Source organism: Delphinapterus leucas, chromosome 15 (genome assembly GCF_059928025.1).
Source record: "Delphinapterus leucas isolate spDelLeu-1000000601 "Yukka" chromosome 15, BTC_Dleu_Yukka2, whole genome shotgun sequence".
Lineage (NCBI taxonomy): Eukaryota > Metazoa > Chordata > Mammalia > Artiodactyla > Monodontidae > Delphinapterus > Delphinapterus leucas.
This window is the reverse complement of record NC_143143.1, coordinates 70,080,334-70,108,306: the sequence shown is the minus strand read 5'-3', so window position 1 is coordinate 70,108,306 and position 27,973 is coordinate 70,080,334. Positions and strand designations below refer to the sequence as shown.

Here is a 27,973-nt window from a genome sequence, read left to right as displayed (position 1 = left end):
CCACCAGCATCCACCACACCCCCTGTCAAGTGGGACCTCTCACAGATTCTGAATGAACGAGGAGTATGTGGATTCTTGACCCATCCAACCCTGACCTTCCCCAAGCCCACAGCTGTGATGTTGTCCTTGGAGGTCCTGCATTTCAGTGAGTGAAAGGTGTCTCTTATGTGCCTGGCTGTGCAGATGGGGCCTTTAGCCAATGTTCTCAATTAGTCCTCGTAGTCGACCATTTTACAGATGAGAAGACAGAGGCTCAGAGGGGTGAAGTGCCTCCATGAAGGTCACGGGACTTGTGATCGGAGGTCTGATTGACTCCCCGTCTGGTTCCTTCCATCAGTGTGTGAAAGGCCTCAGAGCTGAGCCCCTCCTGCCCACCATAGAGACTAGTCCCGGGTCATCTCTCAGCCCCACAGCCTGGCTCAGCTAAACCCAGGATCCCCAAGGACCACATCTGGCATTTGCAATGGTCCGGAGGCCCACACATGTATTTTGCATATTATTTGCATAATGATCGCATCTGGTTTGCATGTGTCCATGCTGAGGACCCGTCAGCACTGCACAATTTCTTTTTAAAAGAAGATGTTGGGGGTAGGAATTTAGTAATTTATTTATTTATTTTTGCTGTGTTGGGCCTTCGTTTCTGTGCGAGGGCATTCTCTAGTTGTGGCAAGCGGGGACCACTCTTCATCGCCGTGCGCGGGCCTCTGACTATCGCGGCCTCTCTTGTTGCGGAGCACAGGCTCCAGACGCACAGGCTCAGTAGTTGTGGCTCATGGGCCTAGTTGCTCCGCGGCATATGGGATCCTCCCAGACCAGGGCTCGAACCCGTGTCCCCTGCATTAGCAGGCAGATTCTCAACCACTGCACCACCAGGGAAGCCCAGCTGCACAATTTTTAAGTTGCTTCTAAGCAACTCTCATAAGTCCATCACCCGGGCTTTACTGAGTCCAATTTCCCTGATTTCTGGACTCTCTCTCAGGCCCTCACCTTGGGGCTGCATAACTACCCACTCCAGGTCCCAGAGAGGCCATGCTTCTGCCCAGCTGGAAGGGGTCACTCCAAACTCCTGCTCTGAAACGCATGTGGATTTGACAGTAACCTCTTTTGAAGGTGTGGGTGTAATCAAAATGGCAGCTGGGCTTTGAGCATGCTAATGTTTATGTTGAGGAGAGAGTGGGCCCGGGTAGAGCCTTGCTACACAGCACTTCCAAAGGTGCCTCATGTGCAGGAAGGCTGAGCTGCACAGGTGGCTTGGGGAAGGGGGAGGCGTGCTTCTCCCAGTGGCAGGGGCTCATCTGCGATGGGAAGGGCTTGTGCCAGAAAGTCAGCAGTTTCAGTGCTATTTCTGTCTCTTTCAGGGGAGCTACATTCCAGAAAATTTTGTGAGGCTCTCAATGATCTTATGTGGTGGGGCCTCAATGAAAAAGGAGAGCACATCCTGAGGCAGGTGGATGGAGCCCGGAGAGGGGAGAGGAACCGCCTCGGATTCTGAGAAGTGCATGGAGGCAGGCAATGGGATGCCAGGCTCCACAGGAGCTATGTGTGAACTCACCATCTGTCTCACTGCAGCTTCCTGGGATGCAGTCTCTCGTCTTCTCTGCCCTTAGGACACAGTTCTTCCTTCTGCCCCAGGGAGGCTGTGGAAGAAGGAAGGAAGCTCCAGAGTCTGGCAGAGGTGCCCACTTACGATCGCCCCCCTGAACCCTAAATGCAAGACTACACTCATTCCTGTCCAGGTTTATCTTGTCATCCTGATGGCATCCTCCATTTTTTTCCTGAAGAGAGAGGTGGCACATCTGTCACCAGTGGCTAATGAAAGTTGGGAAAATCTGCTTCTGCACGTGTCTGGAAGTGGACTGGGGTAGACAGGATGTGTCTGGATATGGCTGTGCACGTCCCTGGGAACAGAAAGCCTGATCCTGTGTGTGGCCCCTCAGCCCACCTCCATCCAGGTGCGGAAACTCCAGCCCGAGTGGGGGGAGGACACGACCATCTGTCTTCCTCCCTTGCCTCTGGCCTCCCTAGGTTTCCTGTCTGGCAGATGCAAAGTAGCCTCATCATATGCGGGGGGAGGGGGGGAACCTCAGCCGCTGGCTGGATACAGCCAAGACCCCAAGCATCTCCTCCACCCATGTCCTCCTCCCCTACCAGGATGTGGCCCCAGTGCTGGCTCCCGAAACTGTTCCAATTAGAGAGGGAGCATGGTGTTTGATGTCAACCACCTGGGGAAGGGGGAAGCGGGGGTCCATCTGTCCTTTCGGCCCTTTGTTATGTGGGCTTTTCCAAGTTCAGACAAGGCCCAGCCTCCTCCCTCTGAGCTGTGGGTCCCACATCTGGGTTGAGGAAGGGAGTGAGAGGAAGGGGTGGGACCCCTTGGAAAAGGATCAGAGCTCTGGGGCAGGGAGGTGGGGAGTTTTTTCCAGAGCTGGATGGGCAGTGCTGCCAGGCGGTCAGAACCCAGCCTAGGGGGAAGAGCCAGGCTCCGCTCATCTTCCACTCAGATGTCTCTCACTTTCTGAGCTACAAGATCAAGATCATGTTATGCATACTGTGTATCTTGCCCAGCGAGATGGACGTCTTCGTTAAAGTCTGGAGCACATTGGGTGGATTTGTGGTGGAGGATGAAGACTGTCTTAGGCATCATTTGCTGGGATCAGAAACCCACTGGAGCTGGCTCAAGTGAAGTGGGTTATTGGAGGCAGACAGAGGAAGCCAGTCACCAAATGGCAACTCACCGTACTTCTCCCTGAGTACATAGCCCCTCCACTCTGCCCCATTCTCCTCCTGCAAGCTCTCTTCCTCAGCTTCCGCATAACTCCCGCGGAGCTATGGCTACAGGGTGCCCTGGCCTGTCCTCTCACTACCCCTCAGGGACCCTGTAGTGGGTTGAATGGCGTTCCCGCAAAATTCATGTCCACCTAGAACCTTAGAATAGGACCTTATTTGGAAATAGGGTCTCTGAAGATGTAATTACTTAAGATGAGGTCAGACTGGATTAGACTGGGACCTAAATTCAATGACAGGTGACCTCGTAGGAGGAGAGGACCCAGAGACACAGAGAGATGGGGGCCTTGTGAGGAAGGCCATGCAGAGACAAGAGAGAAGGCCACGTAAAGACAGAAACAGACATTGGGAGATGCAGCTACAAGCCAAAGAGTGCCAAGGATGCCAGAAACCACCAGAAGCTGCAAGAGACCAGGAAGGAATCTTCCCTGTGGCCCTGCTGACACCTTGATTTCAGACTTCTAGCCTCTAGGATTGTGGAAGAATAAATTTCTGTTGTTTGAAGCCACTATATTTGTAGTAATTTGTTACAGCAGCCCTAGGAAACAAATAGAGTCTCCACCTGGAAGCCGGATCGCCCTCAGCCTCTGCGTTTCAATTTCAAAACCCAGGAGAGAGAACAATTGGCCTGCTTGGCTCAGGTGTGCGCCGGCCTCACCCCTGCTCCAAGATCCGCAAGCCAGCACGGCTGGGAGAGGGCAGGGGTGCAGATGTGGGCTTCAGACCTGCCCTAGTCCAGCACCCCTGATAGCATCGCTTTCCCCAAAGGGTGTGAATTCACATCTCAAAGTCCGGTTGGAGAGAGGCCTCTCCAGGTGTGCCTCAGAGTTCTGTGCTTTCTGCACACCTGTCTTTACTTGGGGAAAGACCCAGGTGGCTGTGATCATCTGTGTGGATAAGATCAAGCCAGGAAGAAGCGGCAGTCTGTTGGAGGACAGAAGCAGGATTCGAAAGGCTTTTTGCAGCTTAGAAAGCCAACAAGATGACATTGAATGAGGATGGCTGTAAAGGTCAACTCTTGGGTTCCAAGAGTCAGTTTCACAAGGGAAATATGGAGGAAGCCTGACTTAACAGCAACTCCTTGTGAGAAAGACCTAAAGGTTTTCTTTGACCAGACGCTGAAAATGGGCCAGTGCTGCAGTCCAGCCTGCTAAGAGCTTTAGTTGCACAAGGAGAAGCAGAGCACCTTTGGCGGGGCTGGAGGGGTGACAGGCGTTCAGGACTCCGTGCAGCCAGAGACCTGAGAGAGACAGAGATAAGATGCACTCCACCAGGAAACCAGAAGGACAGCCTGGCCACCAGACGGATTGCGAAGGGTTCTCGAGCACAGAGGGGTTAAGTTGTCCGGGGAGGGGTAGGCAGAGTTATCAGATGTCCTGGGCACCCTGGGACAATGACGCTGCGGGGAGGCAGAGCTAGCCAACAGGGATGATCTGGGGCCTATTCCAAGGAAGTGGCTGCGAAGGTGTTGCTGGCCCGTCCCCAAACACGGTCATCTCAGCTTCAGAGCCCTGGACCGCGGTTCCCGGGCGCACACGGGTTTTTAAGAGCAGTGTGTCCAGCGGGTGGGCGTTCTTAGACGGCCCCGCGTCCAGGCCGGCCCCAGGGTTCTGGCTCTGCTTCTCGCCCGGGTGCACGCGGGAGACAGTGGCGGATGGGTGATGGGTGTGTTTGGGGGGCCTCCCGGGGTGCGACAGCCTGCGCCCCAGCCACTTAGGGGCTGCTCTCTTCTTAACCTCTCGCTCGCGGGCGGCCCCTCGGGCGTCAGCTCGGAGCTGGGGCGGGGGGCCGGCGGCGGAGAGGGGGCCGGCGGAGGAGAGCGACGCGGCCCCAAGTTTATGCTAATCAGCGCAGAGCCCGCCTCCCGCCTCCCCTCGGCGGCCCCAGGCGCGAGCAGCGCCGGCCACTCGGCGGGACGCAGCCGCCGCGAAGCGCCAGGCGGCCGGGCCAGCGAGCTCCGGGGTCCGCGACCGGCGGCGGGACCCGGGCGGGCGAGCGGCGGAGCGGCGGGCGCACACCCGGCGGGGACCCGCGCGGGGCCAGGTGGAGACCCGGGGGCCGCGATGGGTCGCCGCCGCCTGCCGGTCTGGCTGTGCGCCGTCGCGGCGCTTCTCTCGGGGGCGCAGGCCAAGGGCACCCCGCTCCTCGCGCGGCCCGCGCCGCCCGGTGCCTCCCGCTACAGCCTCTACACGACGGGATGGCGCCCGCGGCTGCGCCCGGGGCCGCACAAGTAAGAGCGGGCCGCTCCGCGGGCAGGAAGCGGGAGGGATGGGCCCGGGCGAGGCTCCCACCTGCCCCGGGCGCGCGCGGGCGCCCCGGGCACCCCAGGACGAGCCCCCGCCCGGGCGGGCGCCCCACGCTCCGGGGGCCTGCGAGGCTGGCGAAGGAAAAGAAGCCGAGGGGGCCTGGCGCGGCGGCTGGGGTACTGGCAGTGCCCGCGGAAACCTTTCCAGCGAAGTAACATTTTCCAGCTGCTCTGTGTGCAGACTCCGGGCGCAGTGGACCAGGTGGAGGGAGAGGAGGGAGGGCGGGCGGTCCGCGACGCGGAGCACGCGGGGCCACCCCCATCCCGTGCCAGGGCCTCTCATCTCTCCCCTGCCCTGCCAGGTAGGAGATGGAGGCCGTGCACCCGGCGGCTCGACCCCTCCCGTGCTCAGCCTGGACCCCTGCGACCCTTTGGGAGGCCCAACGTGGCTGGGCGGCAGAGCTGGTGGGGGCTCCTGGGTCCTGGGCCCGTGTTGTGGCTCCAGAGCCCAATAGCAGTCCACAGGTGGTCGGCTTATGCCAGGCAGCAGCCTCCCTAGCCCTTGTGTCCTCCCCTGCCTCAGCTTCTGGTCTTTAGTAGCTTCAGGTGAGTTAGGGCCTCTGCCTGGGGTGCTAGCTGAATGTGAACTCTAGCTGAGTTTGAGAGGTATTATAGGAGGAGTGTACCCAGCCCATGGCTGACACTCAGTAGGCCTGGGCACATCAGAGAAGGCTTCCTGGAGGAGGTGGTACAAAAAGTGATCTGAAAGGGAGGAACCAGAAGCAAAGGCAGGAGCGGGAAAACTACAGGGTGGGAGTCAGTCGGGAGGAAAGATGAGAAGTGTGGTCTCAAAGGCAGTATGTTGGGATCTCAGAAGCTTCAATGCCGAGATGAGGAGTTGAGAGCCAGTGAAGGAGTTGGAGGAGGGTGGGGAGTGTGGCAAGGCTCTTGAGGGGGATCCAGGGTGGGCCTCTTCCCCAGGCAGGGAGGCAGCTGCACTGGGCTCCTGGTTCAGTACAGCACTTACTTAGCCCAGTGACCAGCCCACTGGCGAGGCTGGGATTGGAGAGACCAGCAGTGGGGCAGGACCCCAGGCCAAGGGCCCTGGATCCCAGGAACAAGAATAAGGGGCAGAGGAGAGATGGGAGTCTGGTCTCCTTCCTAGGCCCACAGCTGGGGGAGGGGAGGAGTAGAAGCCTCAGTGGGCCTGGCACAGGCCAGATATTCCAAGGATGCCATCTCCCCCTGCAGGGCCCTCTGTGCCTACATTGTACACAGGAATGTGACCTGTGTCCTACAGGAGGGAGCGGATAACTACATAAAGGCTGAATACCGGCAGTGTGGATGGGGGCCCAAGTGCCCCGGGACAGTCACGTGAGTGCACCCCCATCCCACCGACTCAGGATCCATGGGCATAAGCCCCAGGCCTGCCTTCAGCTGAGGGTAGCAGCCAGCTCCACAAGAGTTATAACTCCTTGGACTCCAAAGAGCCTACCCCTGCCCCAACACAGGCCATTTGGAGGGGGCTGGCGGGGGGCCAGGTCAGGCTTGGTTGGAGCCCCCAAGGGGACCCAGGGGAGGGCTCCCAGGGGAGAAGCAGTGCAAGGCAAGGAAGAAGCAGCAGAGGCATGGGGGGGGGGTGGGGGGGTGGGGCTGGGGACAGGGGAGAGCAGAGGATCAACACCAGCAATGGTTGATCCCTGGGTAGACCCAGGGAGGGTTGTGGTGACCGTGGAGAAGGCAGGCCAAGGGTGAGAGGAGGGAAGCCAGACTTCTGGGGCTTCAGCCAGACAGGTGGGCTGTGAGGACGTGTTGCATGCAGGTGTGATGTACTTGGAGATGTTCAAACATGTGTCTGAAAACAGACCTGTTTATTCGCATGTGTCAGTGGGTAAACAGGTACACGGCTGAACAGGGGAGAGTACACATGGTGAGCTCTGCCGTGCACCCCTGGGCCTTCCCCGCTGTGCTCAAAATCAGAGGTGCCATTCCGCCAGTTTCCAGGACCAGAGCTGAATTCCCAGAGTAGGCCAGGAAGGAGGGGAAAGAACTAAGTGGCCCCCAGGTAGGGAGTGGCCCCCAGGCAGTGTGAAGGGCTGCCTGCCCCAGCTCCAGTGCTGTACCCCTCATCCACCCAGAGGGAGGGGCTGGGGTTTTGTCAAAAATTTTCAAGGTACCCCCAAAGCCAGAGTGGAATTTCTGATGGCAGTCTGAGCCACAGGGTGTCCAAGTGGTCTTGGGAGTCTTGAGGCTAAATTCCCACTAGCCTTTCCCCAAGCAAACAAGACGGGGTAGGGCTTCTACCTGCCCCCTCCCCTAACGCATCTCTGAGCCTCTGCAAGGCCTGCTTCCACCCCACCGCCTGTCACCTTAAGCACAGAAGAAGGAAAAATGCTGGTGGTTTAGTGAAGCTGGGAGACATCCAGACCTTCTGCCAGTGTCCGGAGTGGCCCTGGACCCCAGCCAGGGGGCAAGGTCACTCGCCAGGAGGCAGGAGCCTCAGCGCACAGGTACAGAGCCCTGCCCTCTGCCCGCCCCTGGCCCAGGTACCGCACAGTGCTCAGACCCAAATACAAGGTGGGCTACAAGACAGTGACCGACCTCGCCTGGCGTTGCTGCCCTGGCCTCGCTGGAGAAGGCTGCCCCGAGCATCTCACGGACCACGCGGCCACCCCACCTCAGCCGGAGCCTGAGCCCCAGGTTCCCTCGGGGCAGGTGGGCCCAGGCCCCAGGCCCCTTCCTTCTAGCAGAACAGCCTCTAGCCCCCACGGTGAGTCTGCCCATGGAGACCCTCGCCAAGGTGATCGGTTTCTGGGGACTGACACAAGCTGGCTGAGCCCGATCAGGGCTGGGGAGGGTGCATCTCGTGTTGGACGTGAGGGTGAGCCCCTAGAGCCCCCTCCCACAGCTGGAAGAACCATACCCAGCAAGGTTGGCTCAGACCAGAAAACCTCTCGGGTGGCCCGGCAACAGGACAAGCCGAGAGAGCCAGGCCAGTGATGACCCTGGGGTTCTCTCCTCCTCTTTCCCAGGAAGGAAAGGCCCAGGGCTGTTTGGTGAACGGCTGGAACGCCTGGAGGGTGATGTCCAGCGCCTGGCACAAGCATATGGTACCCTCAGTGGCCTGGTGGCCAGCCACGAAGACCCCAACAGGGTGACTGGTGGCCCCAACGCTCCTGCTGCCCCTGTGGGCTTTGGGGTAATCCCCGAGGGGTTTGTGAACCCCAGAGACAGAGCTGGAGGAGCACTCACTCCTCCTCTGGATGAGATCCTGAGCAAGGTGACAGAGGTGAGCAACACACTCCGGACCAAGGTGCAACTGCTGGACGAGGTGCATGGACTGGCCCTCGGCCATGAGGCTCACCTGCAGCGGCTGCGGGAGAGCCCCCCATCTCCGCTCACCTCCCTGGCGCTGCTGGACGAGTATGTGGACCGACGGCTGCACCGACTCTGGGGGAACCTGCTGGATGGCTTCGAGCAGAAGCTGCAGGGTGTCCAGAATGCGTGCGACCTACAGGTGCAGGAGGTGCGGCAGCAGTTCGAGGAGGGCCGGGCGGCCAGCCGGAGGCTGCACCAGAGCCTGGATGGCCGGGAGCTGGCCCTGCGCCGGGAGCTCTCACAGCTGGGTACCCGGCTGCAGGGCTTGGGCGTGGCTGGCAGAGGCAGCTGCTGTGGCCAGCTGGCCTTGATCAGTACCCGCGTGGACAGCCTCGAGAGGAAGCTGCAGGCAGTGACCGAGGCCCAAAGGGGCCACAGCCCCCCCGACGGGAATGACCTCACACGGCTCTCTGCTGCCATGCTCGAGGGGGGCGTGGATGGGCTGCTGGAGGGCTTGGAGACCGTCAACAGCACAGAGGGTGGAGCCAGGGGCTGCTGTCTGGGGATGCAGGAGGGGGGCTGGGGTGTGCGTGGCTTCCACACCACGCTGGAAGAGCGCGTGCAGAGGCTGGAGGAACGCCTGCTGACGCTGGCTGGGGAGCCGAGCCACGATAGCGCTCCTGCAGGCAGATCGGCTCGGCCCCTCGTGCAGACGGAGCTGGCGGTGCTGGAACAACGGCTGGTTTCACTGGAGGCCTCGTGTACCCCTAGGACCACCCTAGCCATCCTGGACAATCTCGTGGCCGAAGTGAAGGCCTGGCAGAGCCGGAGCGAGGCCCTCCTACGCCAGGTGGCCAGCCATGCGGCCCTGCTCCAGAAGCTCAATGGCACCGTGGCTGAGGTCCAGGGGCAGCTGGCAGAAGCAGCGGGCAGCTCCCTCCAAGGCGAGATCACCCTGCTCAAGGTCAATCTGAACTCTGTGAGCAAGTCGCTCACGGGCCTCAGTGACTCTGTCAGCCAGTATTCTGATGCCCTCTTGGCCGCCAACACATCCCTGGATGAGCGGGAACGCAAGGTGGAGGCTGAGGTCCACTCCATCCAGGAGCAGGTCAGCAGCCAAGGCTCGTGGCTTCAGGCCGGACACAGGCAGGTCCTGAGCCTGCGGGGGCAGCTGGAGCAACTCAAGGCCGGCGTGGCCAGTGTGGCTGGCAGGCTGAGCCGCTGCCAGGACACAGCCCAGGAACTGCAGCTTGCGGTGGGTCACTTTGACCAGAGGGTGGCGCAAGTGGAAGGTACCTGTGGGAGGCTGGGCCTGCTGGCTGCGGGCCTGGACAGCTTGGCGGCTGAGTCCCTTGGGCCCAGGGAGGGCCTGTGGGACCACGTGGACCAGCTGAACCGCACGCTGGCCCAGCACGCAAAGGACATTGCCCGCCTCCGGGATGACCTGCTGGACTGCCGGGCCCAGCTGGCCGAGCAGGTCCGGGCAGGGCAGGCCGACTAGGTGGGCTGGACAGGCCAACCCCCAGATCCCGCCAACCCTGGGGACTCTCCCCCAGAGCCCAGCCTTGCCTAGCAGTGCCTCCCAGCCTCCCCTGGCCAGCGCGGATGCCATTTCAGAGGGCCTTGAAGGAACAGTGTGGGTCCGGCTCCACCTGACTGCCCAGGCACCAACATCCACGCTTGGTGCTGCACCAACTGGGCAATTCGGGACTGCGGTCAAGGCCAGTACGTCATGCCTGAAGGCCGGGGTGGCCCCAAGAGACCGCACCATCCACGGTCTGCAAATCGCTCTTCTGCAGACACACCGGTTAGCATCTGCACAGGCCTTCAGGAACGTTCTCAGACAGCAGTCTCTCCGCATCTCCCTTTGCCCGTGGACAGCAGCTCCAAGCCCTTAGAGGCTTCTCAGCCACCTGGGCTTGGTTTCTTCAGGAAGGTCGTGCCCACTGGCACTGTCCTCCCACCTGGCAGCTTCAAGGATGCTGTTCCTGAACTAAGGACCAGAGGTTTCCACCACCCTACAGGTCCTTCAGGACTGAACGGAAACACAAGGACTCAGTGGAGAGTTCTCTTTATTCCTTTTGATTGTCTCCCAAGGTGAGGGCTTAGGCAGCCGTGGATTCCCAGAGGAAAGGATGGGGTCCAAGTGATCTGTTTGGAGACGCCTCCCACTGTAATTTATCCTTTTCATTCCCCTCCCCAAAGATGTTTTTGGGGTACTCTGGTCCCCACGTGATCCTCTCCTTCCCACTTGGAGGAGAATCTCCCTCCACCCCAGGTTAGGGCCTCTCTCCAAAGGGCGGCCCTCATGTACATCATGGCCTGAATGAGGCCAGACCCTGGGCAGGAGGCCACAGCTGGAGGAAAAGGGCTCCAGGCCTAGTTTCCAACATCCTTGGAAAACCCCAGCCCTGCCCGGATGTTCACAAGGTGGTGAGAAATTCAGGTATGAAAATATGAGGACACAAGCGTTCGTCTGGCCTCCGTACGCCCCAGAGGCCCATCCCTGCTGAGGTTCCCAGCCTCAGTTTCCCCACAGCAGCTCGGGCCCTTCCATGGTGTTTTGCAGGTCCCTGCAGCCCCACCTTCTGGGTTCCTGACATTTGGTGTTCTGCCCCCCACTTTGGTGCCGTTGGGGGAGGGCAGGCCTGGATTAAAGCTTTTAGCCTGTCTAAAGGAAATTTCTTCCCCAAAGGCAGTAGGCGGGAAGGCTGCAGTGGGGTGTCAGCCCTGCTCCTTGGGCAGAAGCTCACTCAGCAGCTGTGTGGGCAGTGAAATGACTGGCAAAGGCTGGGGGAGGCCAGGCACCTGCCCTGGCAGGGTTTGGGGCTGTGTCCTCAGTAGAGGTGTGGGGAGGGGCAGGGATGGCAGCTGGGTATGTACTAAGCCAAGTGGGAGCCACACCTCCTCAGCCCTGGCACTGCCCTGGGATCCCCCCTTCCCAGATGTTGGAGGGGGCCTAGAGTATCTGGGGTTGGGATGTGCTGAGATAATCAGGGCACCAGCGTGGGAGAGCAGTGATGTCTGGCTCTAGAGCTATGGGAAGGGGCCAGGGCTATGTAGGGTCTAGCTTCAGAGGGTATGGTCCAGGCTCCCCAAAGTGGGTCGGGGGAAAATTTCTTCCCTGATTGTTGGCTGCCACCAACCCTTTCCTGGGCTTACAGGTCTCAAACCTCATAGGGGCTTCTTTCTTGTCTCTGTCCTATCACGAGTTGAGGCAGGGTCCCAGGGTGACAGGGACAGATATCAAGGGTATGGAGAACGCTGCAAGGACCCAGTCACTTAATGGCTACAGGGCAGGGCCATGCTGAGGCCTGTAGCATGGCTCAGCTGGCAAAGGCAGGGGACAGGAGAGGCCACAACTAGCCCGCAGCCCCCTCCTCCCCTTCAGTGGGTTGGCCCTGCAGCATCCAACTTCCAACCCCCATGCCCTGGGACACACAGTCCTGGGGAGCAGCCAGGGCTCGTTCAGGCCAAGGTGTCGAGGTCCACAGGGGCCAGTGGCTCCCGCCAGTAGCAGAAGTTGCTGTATTCGGGGCTGGCCAAGTCTGTGCTGGGGCCACGGGCCACAGGTGGGAAGAAGAGTTCAGCCACCTCACCGAGCCGTTCGTACCTACGGGCAGGAGGCGCTGGAGTGAGCCTCAGCCGCTGCCGGGCTTCAGCCCCATCACAGCAGGTGGAGGGGGTCCTTCCCGGGAGCCCTGGACCGGGGAGGGGGTCCCTGGCGGGGGCGGGGTGGCGTGGCACTGGGTCCCAGGGAGAGGCTGGGCTGTGGAGGCACGTGGCAGGGTTTGGCCTCACGTGGACTTGTGATTCTTCATGAGCTCCTGGCTGAGTTCTCCTCGGGGGTTGACTGTGAAGATGTGGGATGTAGGCAGGCCAACCTGTCGGTAGGCAGTGACATCCTACAGGAGACAAGGAGGGGTCGGTGGGCTGAGAGGTGTGGAGAAGGTGGCTCAGGCCCCCCGCCCCCGCCGTGGAGGGGACACTCACATTGGGCCTGTTCCCAAAGGCGGCATAGAAGGGCTGTTTCTGGGGCAGAAAGAGCTGCTGGATGTCACTCAGGCAGGCAATCTTGAACACCTCTGGCTTCTTCTCAATCACCTCCCTGCGGCAGTCGGGGCCATGGGCAGGGAAGGGGTTAGCGACCAGAGGATGGCAGGGTGAGGTGACAGTGCTGGTGACAGGGTCTGACCCAGTGGACACCTGAGCGAGGTCTGATGCTGGCCCAGCCTGGGCTGTGCAGGGCTGGCAGTGGGCCTGTGCAACCCCCTGCTGGGCTGTGGGCTCACGTCCCATGGGGAGGTTACCTGTGCAGGGCGGTTACCTGTGCAGGGCAGAGAAGAGGCTGCTGGGAGACAGCAGGATGGGGCCCTCAGGGAGGCCACAGCCCCGCTCGCTCACCCACTGCAGGTAGCCCTTGGTGAGGTCAGCCATGCCGATGGCCCGTGCCGAGCAGTACAGGAACTTGTACCCATTTCTGGGGGCGGGACAAAGGGGTAGCACAGAGCCGTCAAGAGACCAGCCATCCCCATCTCGCCATCATCCCCATCTCGCCAACCCTGGAGCCTCTGCAAGGAGGGGACTTAAGAGAAGAGCTGAGCCAGGGCTGAGAGGTAGAAGAAGCGTGCACAGAGTCCTGAGGCCCAGGTGGACCAGGATAGGTGAGGACTTGGGCAAGTCTGTAGGCTTTGCCTACGGCAGGAAGGCCAGCAGCTAGACTCAGAGCCCGACCGCAGCCCCAAGAGGCAAGTGTTTCACAGGAGAACTGAGGACCAGTAGGTCTCAGTACTCCAGGGACCTGCCCTGGTCTCCTTCCCTGTGGGTCCCCAAGCCTGGCTTCCTGGGGCTGAGGCCAGGCCATTCCTCCCTCCCTGGGGTCCCAGGTCCCACCCCAGCCCAGTCCAGGCACTCACAGGTGGATTTTGTGGTAGAGACTAGTGATGCCCTGATGTGTCCAGTCTTTCCCCAGCTGGGGCAGAATGTGGCCCAGGACATCCGACCTAGACCCAGAGTGATGGTCACGCCAAGGCAGCCCCACGTGGCCCCCCAGGATGGCCCATCGGGAGGGGAGGGCCTCTCTCCCTGTCCCCCCTCCCCCAGCACAGAGGGAGGCGAGTCCCCAGGCCTTCCCTCTCCCCCTCTACAGCCGACCGGGTCTCACTTGGTGATGGTGCCATCAATGTCTGAGATGATCACCCTGTCGTCCCATTTCCACAGGTAGATGGTGGCCCTACAGCGGCAGGTGCCCTGGTACTGGGTGGTCACGCTGAAGACCACCTTGTTGGCACCTTCTTGCAGGTTCAGGCGCCGCTGAGGCCAGGCAAGGGGGGGAACTGTGGCTGCCGCAGCTGGACGCTGTCCACCCACCGCCATCCCCCCCAGAACTGTGGCCTTCCATCTCCATGGGCCTCTCTTCCTCCTGTTCCTCCCAACTCAAGAACCTTGCTGAGCTCATCAGAGACAGCCATGTAGGCAGAAGGTGGCTCAAGGAGGAAGTGAGGGGTGCTGGCGGGGCCTGCAAAGCTCCAGGTACAGGAGCTTTGAGATGAGGCTCACGGGCCAAGCCTGGCCCATGACCCCGTCCAGGTTTCTCACGTCAGCCTTGGGGCCAGCACTGCTCTGGGCAGAGGGACACCCCACTCCACAGAGGGGCCCCTGAGGGGATCTTCACAGGCAGCCTCCTGCCTGGGGCTAGGGTACCTGGGACATCCCCGCCAAAGAGAGACCTAGCCCTGTCCTTGGTCCAAAGATAAGGATCAGGGCAGCTCTTAGCCACAGCCTGTGACCTGGCTGACCCCGAGTTGGGTGTGAGCCCCAGGGAACCACACAGGGCAGCCACTCTGTACCAGGTGCGCCAGACTCTCCTGGGCACCTCTCTGACCACAGAGTTCCACTCAGGAAGAAGACATGACAGGAGCCACAGTTACTCCGAGGTGTGAGTTGGGGGCCTGGGGTTGCCAGAATCTGAGAGGCTGTCATGGGCCGTTTGGTTCCTGTAGCTCCCAAAGGCAGGCCCAGAGCCAGCCAACCCACCACAGGTAGGTATTTTAAGATGACATAAGAGGGGGCTTTTCTAGCGAGAACATCCAACAGAGAATGGGCTGGCACGTGAAGAAGCGGCACAGAAAGCTGTCCCTGGATGACGCAAGCAGAGGCCGGCAGGCGGCTGCCACGGGGATGGATTCTGGGCTTTGCGGAACACAAGCCGTTCCTCAGCTGGGCCCTGAGGGCCTCGGGAACACCATCATCTCAGGCCCGCCACTCCCACACCTGCACACACTTACAATCTGATTGGAGGAGAGGCGGAGGGACTTCTTGTAGGTAGGAGTGTGGCCTGGAGGCGAGAGGGGCGGGGAGGGGGCCTCCAGAAGGATGGGGCTGTCGGGGGCATCGTCCTCACTGCTCGGGGCTTCGGTCTTCTCCCTGCGGGCCGCCCGGTGCTTGAGCCACTTCCCCCAGCCAAGGCCTTCACTCCTGTAGATGCCCACCCCTCACCCAGGCCGCAAGGAGCCTGCTGCTGGTCTCTGCCCCTCTAAGGACCCCTCCCTTTAGGTGCCACCCATTTTGGGGGTGGCAGCAGACATCAGGATACAGGCCAGTAGTCTACACCCAGAACGGTGACTGCAGAGCTGGAGCAGAGGCCCGGGGCACCCAGGCCCCAGGCCGCTCTCCATGGCTAGGATGCTGGTACCTGCTTTGGGGATGTGCACCAGAAAAATCTAGAATTGCATCGTGGCCAATCCCACCCGCTGTGGGAGGCAGTCAGCCCGTCCTTGATCACCCCCCCACCCAGCCTTGGACATTCTGGGTCACTTCAGACATGAAAAAAGGAAGCAAGGTCAGCTGGGGCCAGCTGGCCCCTGGTGGAGAGAGGAAGTCCTTCTCCACCTTCGTATGGTAGCCCTTTGTCTGGGCTGGGAGTCTGGGTACCCATTCCAGCCCTGCCACTTCCCGGCTGTGAGAACTTTGGTGTATCTAGGCTTTCCCATCTGTGACATGGGGACATGTCCCAGGAGAAGGAAGAGGTGTAGAAGTGATTGCAGAGTGACAAAGACGTGCCACGGCAGGGGAGGGGTTCTGGCTCCACTGCCGCTCCCACAGTGATCTTTCCCAGGCTGAGCTCCAGCTGCAGAGCCCCAGGCAGGAGATCCAGCTCACCCCAGCTGCTGCTGCCGCGCTGTGGTTTTCTCCCTCCGGGCTCTGCACTGTGGGGAGAATATCCATCTAGTGAACCCCGCCTCCTGCCTGTGCCGGCCCCGCCCTGTGGACATGACCACCCACCTCTTTGGCCGGAAAGTCCCTGCATCGCCAGGAAAACCAACACCGCCCTCCCTTCCGGGGCATCTTTTCCTTCTCCAGCTTGTCCACGGTGCTCTGCGGGCAGATGAAGGCCATGGCATTTTTTCCTGTACCACAAAAACCCACCTTACGTTGCCCTTGGGGCCCCCATGGGCCCAGAGTCTGGGGCTGACCCTACAGCAAGGTGCTACCAACATCTGGAGGCTAAAGAAGCATACTCACCCCCATCTTGGGATTCTGAGCACTGGTTCAAGGAGATAAGCATGGGAGAACAAGGGCCACTTCTGCCCGCCTCCACTCCACCCCAGCCCTGACCCCGCCGCCCCCAGCTCTAGCCCAGCCTTGGCCTGGCCTCCAGACCTTGTGGCTCAGTCTCCCTATTCCAGTAGCTAAAGGCAGCGCTTTGGGAGATTCTCAAGATCTGGGTCTCCCTGCATGATGCCACCAACTGGTGGCAGGGACAGTCTCTAGTCAGTACCACCCTCAACCTCCAAGACCAACATGGGCAATTCCTAAGGTCAGTGATCTATCCTGTGAACAGCCTCCCTCTCTGCTTGTTGCCGTCATTGTCTGGTGGGGGCAACATGACCCTGCGAAAAATTCTGATTAGATTTGTGCAAGATAAATCCAGGGAGGGCCCAGGCCCACCTAGGAGACATATCAGCTTCCTGCAAACACAGAATGGAGAACCCAAGTCGAGGAAAACAGCCAGGGTGTCCACTGGGGCTGGGAACAGGCTGGGAGAGCTTTCCCCTAGGTGGTGGGTCTCTCTGGGTAAGGTGAGGAAAGCCAAGCATGGGGGGACCCTCTCTCTTCCCACAAGCTCTGAGTCCTTGCTCAAACCCAGAACCAGCCAGAGGATAGAGCTGAGCTTCACCAAAGGGAGGCACCAGCTGTCAGCATCAGGTGAGTGATGTTCTTTGGGCAAGCCAAGCCAGTAATGATGGGCCAGACCAGGGTGGGGCACTGGATGGCTCCCAGAGGGGCAGAAGGGGCAGCTGCAGGCCAGCCCTGCACAGGATAGAGGTTCTGGGAGGGACTATAGAGGCTGGTCCTTCCCACCTCTGAGCAACTGCACATGCTGTTCCCCACCCCTTGCCTACTCATCCTTCAGACCTCTACCCGGTGGGCACTTGCTCAGCAAACCCCCTGTTGGAGGCTCTCAAAGCACCCCAGACCTCTCCTTCCCAGTACTCACAGTTGAATTTTATATTCATTTGGCTGAGTCTTTGATTAACTGTCTTCCTATGAGGGCATGACTGTCCCCAGTCTGGGCCTGGCACACAGTAGGTACTCAACAACTGTGTGCTGATAAAGCAAGCCCCTGCAGCCCAGCCTGGAGAGGGTCTCAGAGGAAAGTGAGGGGTAGGACCTCCATCTCCCGAGACTGTCTTGCAGATCCCGAAACCTCCTGTTGAAGGCATGTCCCTGTCGCCTCTGGTTTGTCCTGAATTCCTTTGAAGTCAAGTCTAAATCCAATCCAAATGGATTCAGCCATGCCAGGAAACCAGGGAAGCCGGGGGTGCTTCGTCCACACAGCCTGGGGCAAGGCTTCAGAGGACCTGGGTCTCTTCTCTCAGAGTGGGTCCTGCAGCCCCAGGCCCATCTCTGCCCACCCTCCACTTCCTTGCCAAGGGCCCCCAACCCCAAGGCTATGGCCACGTCCCCCAGGAGGCCCAGGGGTGCTATAACCATTACCTTGGGCAAGTTTTTCTGGAAAGCTTGCAGGGAGAGGATCATGGAGGCAGCTACAGCCCAGTTATAATGCCTGGAGAGACAGATAGGGTGTTAGGACCGTGGAGGGCGGGGCGATCCAGCGGCCCAGCCCCGATACCCACTTCTCGTTGATCTTCACCACCAGGTTCGGGTCGTCCAGGAGGCCGGGGTTTTGGGCGAGGTCCTGGTAGGAGACGATGTGCTGGTTGAACTTCTCTGGGCACAGAGGCAGAGAGCGAGGGGTGAGGCCAGCACATCCCACATGACCCGTTGCCCCCGCCCCTCCCGCCTGCCCCACCTCTGCTGCTCAGGCCTCCTGCAACTTGGGTCTTCGACCTAGCAGGGCTCCTTGCTACCTGGGGTTTTGGCACCTGATGGTCCCACCCCAGGCACTTGCCATCCTGGATTCACAGGATAAGTCACAGCCTAGCATGACTTAGCATTTGCTTCATGGGGTCTTGGAGATGCCCAGCACTTGCTGGCCGAGGGTGGGCTCCACAAACCCCAGAGTCGTGCACACCTCTGCTACCCACCCACCCCGGGGTCTTCCCTCTCTTCTCCCGACCCCTGGGCTCAGTGACAGTCCTTGGAGGGGTGGGTGGCCACAGTTGAGCATACCCACAGAGATGTCTCCGCTGTCAGCCAGCCCCCCCGAGAGGGACAGCACTACTGTGTCTGCTGTGTCCCGAGTGGGCTCTGGCTCCCGCTCAGGGTTGCAGTCCCCCAGAGACTTTTGGCTTCCGGCTTCACTCCACTTCCTGGCCCCCAGCCCACAGTCGCTGGGGACAAAGGGGCCAACAGTGACATGAATACAAGGAGGCTGGGAGGAGGGGCTGGAGCCCTCCCAGGCCCCTGATAGCCGACTCCTAGCCCCACAGGCCCCAATCCCAGGACACCCTGGCGTCCAGAACCCAGGCACCTCTGGGGGAAGTAAAGGGCTGTGTTCTCAGAATCCAGGGAGGGCAAGTCATCCAGGTAGATTTCACTGGGGCCCAGGTGCTGGCTTCTCTTCAGGGAGCCTGAGAGCAGAGGAGGGGACATCTGTAGACCTAACCCGTGAGGACTACTGTTGTGATCAGTGTGCGTCCCCCTACCTTTGAACGCCTTAAGGTGGCACTGTCCAGTAGAACTTTCTGCAATGCTAGAAAAGTCCTATGTCTGCACTGTCCAGTAGGGTAGCTGCTGGCCACAGAAGGCTACTGGGCATACTTAAAATATGGTGTGATGGAAAAATAGAATTTTAAGTGTTATTTAATTCTTTTTTTTCTTTTCGCCATGCCATGTGGCATATGGGATCTTAGTTCCCCAGCAAGGGATCGCACCGAACCATTTGCAGTGGAGGTACGGAGTCTTAACCACTGGACCGCCAGGGAAGTCCTGCAAGTGTTATTTAATTTTAATTAATTTAACTTTAATTTTAAATAGCCACATATAGCCAGTAACTACCCATCTGGATAGCACAGGTGCCAGCTTCCCCTCCCAACCCTCTCCCTGGCCTCGCTGAGGACACACCAGCTGCCTCAGTTCCTAGACATGAAACCTCTCTCCCTCCTCATGGCCTTGATGTTCTCTCTGCCTAGAATTCTCTTCCCCTGGTCCTCACTCGGCTGGATCTTTATGGCCCACGTCTCAGCTCAGGCATCACCCGCGCAGAGAGGCCATCCCTGGCCACATGATTTAAATAGCCCCCGTCCCAACCAATGATTCTGTCCTGCGTCCCGCCCCGCCAACATCATGCTCCTCCTGTTATGTGTCTGTCATCTGTCTACCCCTCTGGACTGTGAGTCCCATGAGGGCCGGGGCCAGAAACAGTGCTCGGAACACAGTAGGTGCTCAAACATGCTTGAAATTCCAGAGTCCACCCAGGGGATAACGTGAGGCCAGGGAAGCAGCGGGAGGGGTCCAGCTATCACTCACCTTTCCTCCTGGAGATCCCCTCCGGCTGTCCTGTGCAAGCGGGGGCCTCCAAAGCAGCCCAGCTCCATGACTTAGAGGGAGGAGGGAGGCCCACATCCCCGGAACTCTGAGTCTTGGTTTCCTCTCTCTCAGGGGGCTGGAGAGGGGGACCCACCAGAGCAGGCACCTCCGTGTCAGGGTGAAGAAGGTGGGTGCCAGGCCCTGTTTGCAGGATTGGAATTCCCGAAGGGTCCCCGCCAACCACAGAGGCAGAGGGGGTGCTGGGCGCCCCCTGAGGTGGAGAGGCTGTCTTGGAGCTGCCATCAGGGACCACTGAGGACGCGGGCCACTCAGCTTTGCCCACCTTCGATCAAACAAATGGGGGAAGACAGGGGCGGTGCAGGGCCTGCCCCCCACACCCCAAAAGGCCTCAGGGAGCTGGCCCAAGTCTCAAGTCACTCCAGTCCTGACCCGCAGGGGCCACGGAGGCGCTGAAAGGTAAGGATGGAGGGTTGACACAGGGGAACTAACCTTAGGCAGCCTCCCCCAGGCCCACTGCATGTGGGACTCAGCTCTCAGGGGGATGGGTTCGGGGGTCCGCAGCTCCAGCTCCGAGTCACTCTTGGGGGATGTTAGCCCACCCGTTGAGAGGCTGCAGGAAGCAAGAACTCAGAGGCCCCCCAAGCCAGCCTGCCACCCCCTGCCGCCCTCCTTGGCCTGGGAAAATTTTTTCTGCAACACGTATTTATGCCTGTGTTGGATCCAGAATGTATAAGGAACTCCTATAAATCAATAATAAGAAGGCAATCCAGTAGAAAAACCAAAACAAAACGAAACAATGGGCAAGGCTGTGACTTCTCAACGGGTGTAGGGTTTCCACTAAGGGTGATGAAAAAGTTGTGGAATTGGATAAGGGGTGATGGTTGTACAACATTGTGAATATACTAAATGCCACTGAATTATGGCCTTTCAAATGGTAAATTTTATGTTGTGTGTGTTCTACCACAACAAAAAAAATGGGCAAAAGACTTGAATGTCAACACTTTACTGAAAAGACACACAAATGGCTGGTAAACACAATAAATATGTTCTATGTCATTATTCATCAGAAAAATGTGAATGGACAGCCCTCTGAGACCTTGGCGTTGAGTCTCTGCCTGTAGCCCACCTGGACTCTCACCTGGCCTGGGGGGGCCGCTCCCCATCGGAGTAGGGGTAGATGTCTTTCGCCTGTGGTGAGGCCTCTCCTTCTGGCTGGACACTGCTGCGGGACCACAGGGAAATAAATGGTCAGTGATAGGACAGGCAACCTGGGCAGGGCATGGAAGCCTGGACATCAGGAGCTTGATGAAGCAAAGCAACTAAAGGCCAGAGAGGTCAAGGACCTAGCCCAGGGTCACACAGCATCAGCAGAGGACACTGTGCTTGAACCCCAAGTGGCATTCCTACACCCTCAACCCCCTACATACCCCGGGGGCTCCGGCCTCGGCTTTTCCAGCAGGGATAGCTCACTCCCAGTGCCTGCCTCCAGCTCCTCCGAACTAGAATCGGCTGCCACCGTGTCCTCCTTCCGCCTGGGTTTCCTCCTGCGACGCTTCTTCTTCCACCCCGTGGAGGCTGTGCCCGCGATGCTGGCCTCAGGCTCTCTGGCTGTGCCCAGGTGGGAGTCCGAAGGTAACCCAGACAGGCCCCCCCAAGGGATGGGTGATGTGCACAGGTGGGGAGGCATGTCTTCCTGTGGAGCAGATCGGGGGCAGGGCTGAGGGGTCTGCAGCTTGGGGGCAGGGGGCAGGAAAACAGGCCTGGAGGCTGGACAGAGCCAGTGGTAGCATGGCCTTGTAACTGTTGCTGGCCTCAACGTTCCCTAACAGAGATAAACGGCCCCAATCCCAGGGGTGCCTACACCTCTGGCAGCCCACGGCAACCACACAGTCCAGACAGAAACCTGGGCATCAGCCTCTCATCTCCCCTGCCCACATCTACCACAGCAGACACCTACTTCCTCTTTTAAGACTCAGCCAGGTGTCACCTCCTCCAGGAAGCTTGCCCTGACTTTTTTCAGCCTCAGTTCCAACCCCCTTCGCTGCAATAACCAAATAGTTCTTTCATCTGTTGTTTACATGTCTGTCTCCCAGGTTAGTCTGGGAACCTTCTTTTTTGGCAGGGGTCACCCCTCATCCAGGTCTACTGCTGTTTCTGGCCTACAGTAGAGTAGGGGCTCAATTATTAAGTTTGTCAAAACTTTAAACACCTCTACTGGCTTCTGCTGGGCCCTGCCTCCCTTCTGCAAACACCCCTCTGGTCCTCCCCCGCTCCCACACTTCCATGTTCCAGCTGCCCCGAGCCGGCACCAGATCTACAACAAGCCATCTTATGCTTTCCAGTCCCGGCCATTGCTCGGCACCCTCCTCCTCTCCAAGCTGCCCAGGGAGGGCCTCCTTTTCCCCTTTCAGGGGCCCGGCTCAAGTGTCCTCTTCTGAGAAAACTTCCCCCAAAGAAGCGCCAGCCCTTCCTGCCCCCATCCCTCCCCAGGGTCCACCAGCACATCCTGATGCCCCTGCCTCAGACCCTCGCCGATGGGGTCCTCCCCACGGTGGGGACGGTGACAAATCCCCAGGCCCCGCCTGGAGGGAACACTAGTGAAGAGACAGGTCCAGGCAGGCCCAGAGGCACTTACCACATCGCTCTCCAGCTCCTGGATGAAGAAGGCCTCCCCGCTGTCCCCCAGCTTCATGTGCAAGTCCACTGGCTCCCCATTGATCTCGATGTCTACCTGTAATGGGGCGTGGTGGGATGGGGCTCCCCACCGTCGGATCTTACTCCCATGCTTCAGTCCTCTGGACTCCCAGCTGGTCCTGGAGACACAGGCTCCCTGCTGCCCCAGAGCACTGCACTTTCTGGAACTCTCTCCCCCCAGACCTCGGGGAGCCCCCTGCTCCCCACTCTGAGGGTCTCTGCTCACCATCTCAGTATTCTTGTTTATGCCTTGGTTTCTGTGTTCCTCTCTCTCCCACAGCCCATAAGAACAAGAACACGATCCAATCTTGTCACTGTGTGTCCCCAACCCGCAGAAGAGTGCCCGAACATTTGTGGGTAACATGAACAACAGTAAGAATGACCCTTTCCTGGGCACTTCATCCAGTGTGTTACATAGACCATCTTATTTAATCTTCACAGCAACCCCTGGCAGTACCTCCCATCATTATCCCCACTTTATAGATGAGGAAACTGAGGCTCAGAGGGGTTAAGTAATTCTCTGGGAATTACTATGAACCCAGAAGGTCTGAATCCACAACACAAGCTCTTAACCACTTAGCTATACTGTCTCCCGCAAGGTTACACTCTCCCATTAGGATTCTGGAAGATTCACAGTCACCCCAGTGTGAAGGGGGTTTGGGCCCACCAAACCAGAACCAGAACTCAGTGCTAACAAAAATCTGTCACGTTCACCTGAGCCCCATGAAGACAGTGCCGGTTTCTGAAGAGTGAGGAGGTAATTTTTGAGTATCAGCCCCATGCCTCGCCCTGGGACAGTGTGATCACCTCTTATTTAATTACCAGGTAATGAGAGTGTATCAATTTGTTCAGGTGAGGTGACTTACCAGGAATACACAGGTAAGGTCTCAGGAAGCTGGAGCCAGGTCTGATGGCCCCAGTACAGAAGGCTGCCCTGCTGTGCTGCTTCCAGGGGAAAATAAGGGCCCTCCTGGACCAAAACCCCCAAACCAACCCAAAACCTTCCAGGAAAATACAAAAGAAGGGAAGCCTGTCCAGAGGACACATCCCTGCCCCAGGGAGGTTTGGTTCGTGTCCTGGGACTGTAGTGACTACCCCAGCTTCCTGAGTGTGCCCTGCAGAGGTCCCTCTACCGCCATCACTCACCACCTTCTCCCGTGAGCACAGGACGCCCAGCTTGCCGAAGCGCACGTGGAAGGGCGAGCACCGGAAGGAGCCGTCCGCCTGCCTCACCACCAGCACATCGATGCCCCCGCTCAGCGTGGCCGGGTTCAGGCCCCGGTACAGCCCCTTCCCAAACACAGTCTCTGCCAGCTTCCCCACGTAGTTCATGGCTGTGCTGGTAAAGGGAGGTGGTGCTGGGACCAAGGCCTGGCCCACCGGCCTCCGTACGGGGCTCCGCAGCCTGACCCCTGGGACCCCAGGCTTACAGCGTGTGGCCCTCGGGGCACCTCTGCAGATGGGCAGCAGTGATGGGGTGGGAGGTGCGCCTGAAGACGTGGGCTCTAATCCCCATCGGCCGTGGGGCTCTTGGACGGCCACCTCCCTTCTCCAAGGGCTGCTGCCCACATCTGTCAAATCAGGGCACCGGGTAAGGCCATCCGGGGCACTGTGAGCCTCTAAATGCCGTGAGTAATGATAATGACCGCAGCTCATTTCATCTTTACAACAACCTGCCAGGCTGGCCGAGCAGGTTTCATTATACCTGTTTACAGACAAGCCAGCCCAGGCTCAGAGAGGTGGAGTGACTTGCCCACGGCCACTAGTCAGGAGCCAGGGTTCACATACAGGCCTGTGTGATTGCAGAGCCCTCGGTGTGAACCACTGGGATGGCCCAACTGTGGGGACAGGCACCCCTCCCTGAGGTGCAATAAGGGGCAGCCTCATGATGGATCAGGACCAGGGCCCTGCTGGGTAACAGGTGACAGTCCTGAAGGCTGATCTCTTTCCAGGAAGTGGGGAGGAGGGAGCCTCAGTTTTTCCATCTGAGAAATGGGTTCAGCTGTCTTGCTGCCTCCTGGTCCTAGAAGTTGGAAGGGACCTTGCTGGGCTACTGTGGCTAATTTGTGGGGGGCCAGGGGTAGGGGTACCTCAGGTACCTAAGGCTCTGCCCAGTTCTCAGATGCTTGCAGTAGGGCACCCCCTATAGCTGGGCCCAAACTACAAAATTTAAGGCTCAAACTCCAAAATTCTTCCCAGTCTCCCTGGGATATGTGGGAAGCCCGTCCATGGCCACAACCTGACCCCAGTGTCTCTAGGACATAGTTCTCAGCCCCCGACCCCTACTCCTCAGACCCACATTCAGGCCTTGGGCTGGCCCCTGTCCCACCAAAGCTGTTCCTTCTTCCCCCAGCCAGACCGGTCCCTCCAGCTCTCCCACAACAGGTAGAGCTGGGTGAGCCAGAGGCAGGAGCTGTAGCAGCCGCGGAGAAGAGCCAGGGACATAATGAGAGCCACCTCTACCCTGGCATGGTGCCCGCCCTGCCAGCTTCAGCTCGTCGCCCCTTCCCTGCTGGCCTCGCCAGTGGCCTAGGCCCTTCTGGCTGCCAGGACCCCAAACCATCCCAGCTCCACAGGGCACTTCCCTCTGACCTTGCATCAGAACCCCTGGAGCTCCGCCTGCCATGCAAGATCACCCTTCAAAAAAGTCAAGTGGGGGCTTTCCTGGTGGCGCAGTGGTTGAGAGTCCTCCTGCCAATGCAGGGGACACGGGTTCGTGCCCCGGTCCGGGAAGATCCCACATGCCGCAGAGCGGCTGGGCCCGTGAGCCATGGCCACTGTGCCTGCGCGTCCGAAAGTCAAGTGACTTATCCAAACCTTATGAAGCTAATAGGCCATAGATGGAGGGAGGGAGTGATGACTCATATCCTGGTTTCCTGATTCCATACCATGGTTCCTTCCCCTCCATGGTCCCCAAACCACACCACCATTGTCTGCAGAGAGGGCTGCCCAGCCCCCAGCCCACTACTGCACAGCTCTGTAATGCCTCGCCACTCAAAATGTGGTCCAGGGCCCAGCATCACCTGGGAGCTGGTTAGAAACAGAGAGCTTCACAAACATAAGGTCCTGTGAGATTTGCTAAAGTGAAAATTTGGGATAAAAAATGAAACTCTTTGGACCCCGAAAACGTCCCTCAAATTGAATACATCTTTTATCTGCAAGGCACCTGCTATGTGATAGGTGAAAACTCCCACTTTGGTTTCTCTGTCCCTAACACCAAAGTCTGAATATGGGTCTGGGGAGACAGACCGACTGACAAGGAGAGACATGTGGTAGGCAGGGCTCTAGACCACTGTGCCCAGGAAAAGCAGAGAAGACTCCAGAAGCTTCCAGGAATATAAAGAAGCACGCATGGGAGGGGCACACCGGGAGTGGGGGCAAAGTTCTGCCCAGCTGGCAGCCCAAGTCTGAGCTATCTGCTCTGCGGAGAGCCAAAGAGCAGGCAGTGGGTGGGTGGATGGGGAGGGGGCAGAGGAGACAGGCTCGGCTCCACCTACTACTGAGCTTCTCAACTTCGCCACCCCTGCTGCTTGGGGCTGGATCATTCTTTTTTGTGTGTGTGGTACGCGGGCCTCTCACTGCTGTGGCCTCTCCCGTTGCGGAGCACAGGCTCCGGACACGCAGGCTCAGCGGCCATGGCTCACGGGCCCAGCCGCTCCGCGGCATGTGGGATCCTCCCGGACCGGGGCACGAACCGGTGTCCCCTGCATCGGCAGGCGGACTCTCGACCACTGTGCCACCAGGGAAGCCCTGGATCATTCTTTGTTGCAGGGCTGCCGGGAGTGTTGTAAGATGTTTAGCAGCATTCCTAGTCTACCCACTAGATGCCAGGTAGCACCCTACCTCCAGCTGTGACAACCAAATTGTCTCTAAACTTTGTCAAATGTCCCCTGCTGGACAAAATTGCCCGCAGTTGAGAGCCACTGAAATAGCAGAAAGAGCTGAGTGGCAAAGGGGGCACCTGGGGGCACCTGGGTCCTACTCTGATCCACCCATGGAGTACTCTAGGGCAAGTAACTTGCTGGCCTCAGTTTGCCCTTCTATGAAACGAGACCTGGATTTCTTAGACCTTCTCAGCTCTAATGTCATGGGAGCCTAGAAGTCATTCCTCTCCTTGTTCCTCCCGCCCCACGAGTGGATGCCCCCATCTCTGCCTGCTTAGCGTTATGGAGAGGGAGGGGGACTCCTGTGAGCCAAGCCCCGGGCTCCTCTCCGCTACCTGCACCCATCCCTGAAGGCATCTCCTGTCCCCAGGACCAGCTCTGCCTCCTTGGTCGGCTCCCGATGGAGGAGAGCTCCTCTTGGCTCCCCTATACCACCCTTCACCCCCAAACTAACATGGCTAAAATCAAACACTTCATCTTCCCCTGGGGAACCTGGTCAGCTGAATTCCTCTCAGGACTCATGGGTACCCCTCCCTCCCAAGCCCTCTGAGTCCTATTCCCCAATTTCCTGCTCATCTGGCCCCTCCTTTCTCCTCCAGGTGCCTAGGTCAAGGCTTTATGACCAATGCCCAGATCCTGGGTGATAGCAGGCACTGTGGTTAAGGCATGAGACTGTCTGGATTCTAATCCCCTCCCTGACACTTACTAGTTGTGACCCTGTGCAAATCACTTCACCTCTCTGAGCCTCATTTTCGGCCCCTGGAATGGGGATAACATAGGGGATGCATGAGGAATTCATGACATAATTCGTGTAAAGCAGTAGCATGCAGTAAATGCCCACCCACGCCACCTAGTAGCAGCAGCATTGTTTTTGGAATCGTGACAGCCCCACTCACCCGGGCTGGTCCTGAGGGCACGACAGGTCAGACTCCAATGCACTGCCCCTGCCCTGAGTTGAGAGTTTAGACTTCTTAACTTGGCATTCAAGGCCCTGCATGATGGTGGCCCCGCTCTTTGCTCCAAGAGGGCCTCAAGAGGTGCCCTGGCCTCAGAGCCTACTCTGGGAACATCCACATGCCTCCCAGGCCTGCACACAATCCCACCACAGGAAAGCCAGAACAACCTGCCCTGGTTGTCAGCCCTCAGCCTTTCTGGGCTCCCAGATTCAGGGAGGGGTGGGGATGTGGCTCTCCGTGTAGGACCAGACGCAGCAGGAGAATCAGCACTGCTATTGCCCTGGAAGGGAGGCAGCTCCACCCAGGATCCCCAGTAGCCTTCACAACTACTTCATCTGACCTGCCCAGTCTCAGGGCAGGTGGGCAAGGGTCAGACCCTGTTTTGCAACTGAGGACACTCAGTACCAGAGAGGGTGGGTGTCTTCCCCAAGGTGGCACTTAGTCTGGAGTGAAGTTGGGGTGAAACTTTTCCCCTGAGAGGTTTTTACATCTCATTCTCTCCCGATCCCACATTCTGGATGTCCGGGGGGGCCCCGCAGCCCCTTGATCGGGGAGAGGGATGAAGTGAAGCCGGCCCCTCAGGCCCGGGAACAGGAAGGAATGAGGGTCAGATGGCAGGACAGATGGGCGGGGCAGGGTGGGGCAGGGGAGGGATACCTCATCTCTGGCTCTAGTTGGGCCCTACCTGAGGAGCTGCCCACTGGACTCCGGGCCCCGGAGCTGCCGCTTCTACCTGAGTGCACAGATCAGCAGGTGTCTTCGGCCCCGCACTCACTAGGCACTTCCGGCTCCTCTAGGAGTGGGTGAGATCCCGGTTCCGCCCCTTCCACGAGCCAAGGGCGGCCTCTGCAAGTCCCAATCCGTCTAGACCCCACCTCCCAAAGAGACCCCGCCCCCGCCCAGTCTCCACGCCCAAGGGCGTCCTTTCACCCTATAGAGTGCGGGGCGAGGCCAGGCTCCAGGCTCCGCCCACTCCAGCTCCAGCCCGTCCCGCCCCGCGCTCTAGCGTTCCTCGAAGGAAAGTCCCAGTTGCCCGCCACCAGCCCCACCTCCAGGAGCGGCGGAAAAGCAGAGACTTGCCAATCGAGCCGACCTAAACCTTCCTGGCTTTGCTCCTAGCTCGCTGTGTGACTTTG

The 27,973-nt window shown here is 59.1% G+C and overlaps 3 protein-coding genes across 20 annotated transcripts in view; 2 read left to right on the top strand and 1 right to left on the bottom strand.

Annotated features, from left to right (window-relative positions):
- EMILIN3 (elastin microfibril interfacer 3) overlaps positions 1–10,414 on the top strand; it is a 27,989-nt gene extending 17,575 nt beyond the window's left edge. The window contains exons 4-7 of one of the 2 annotated variants that reach the window (XM_089896925.1): positions 1,359–5,014; positions 6,281–6,403; positions 7,576–7,799; positions 8,062–10,414. In XM_089896925.1, coding sequence (XP_089753051.1) covers positions 4,446–5,014; positions 6,281–6,403; positions 7,576–7,799; positions 8,062–9,848 — 2,703 coding nt within the window. In that variant the 5' untranslated portion in view covers positions 1,359–4,445 and the 3' untranslated portion in view covers positions 9,849–10,414. Of the gene's footprint in view, positions 1–1,358; positions 5,015–6,280; positions 6,404–7,575; positions 7,800–8,061 lie in introns of those variants that run through there. The other variant, XR_016387921.1, reaches the window with a different exon arrangement.
- Positions 10,403–27,633, bottom strand: LPIN3 (lipin 3). Of its 13 annotated transcripts, XM_022592393.3 has the most exons (21): positions 27,523–27,608; positions 26,778–26,830; positions 23,144–23,336; positions 21,939–22,034; positions 20,731–20,996; positions 20,442–20,525; positions 19,793–19,913; positions 19,283–19,625; positions 18,285–18,384; positions 17,984–18,144; positions 17,488–17,581; positions 17,348–17,417; positions 15,632–15,724; positions 15,509–15,555; positions 14,635–14,773; positions 13,512–13,660; positions 13,264–13,350; positions 12,675–12,827; positions 12,341–12,455; positions 12,149–12,252; positions 10,403–11,960 (listed from the first exon to the last, which is right to left on the bottom strand). In XM_022592393.3, the coding sequence occupies exons 3-21, from the start codon at positions 23,327–23,329 to the stop codon at positions 11,816–11,818; spliced, it is 2,553 nt and encodes an 850-aa protein (XP_022448101.2). In that variant the 5' UTR covers positions 23,330–23,336; positions 26,778–26,830; positions 27,523–27,608; the 3' UTR covers positions 10,403–11,815. The 13 variants fall into 13 exon arrangements, with proteins under 13 accessions (XP_022448101.2, XP_089753041.1, XP_089753038.1 ...); XM_089896915.1 differs by lacking the exon at positions 26,778–26,830 and having other exon boundaries at positions 27,523–27,633; XM_089896912.1 differs by having other exon boundaries at positions 26,778–27,618.
- The window catches only part of ZHX3 (zinc fingers and homeoboxes 3), a 141,222-nt gene continuing 140,712 nt past the window's right edge, over positions 27,464–27,973 (top strand). For 4 of the 5 annotated variants that reach the window (XM_089896922.1, XM_089896920.1, XM_022592404.3 and 1 more), the window contains exon 1: positions 27,465–27,973. The gene's annotated coding sequence lies outside the window, so the exon portion shown is untranslated. The other variant, XM_089896924.1, reaches the window with a different exon arrangement.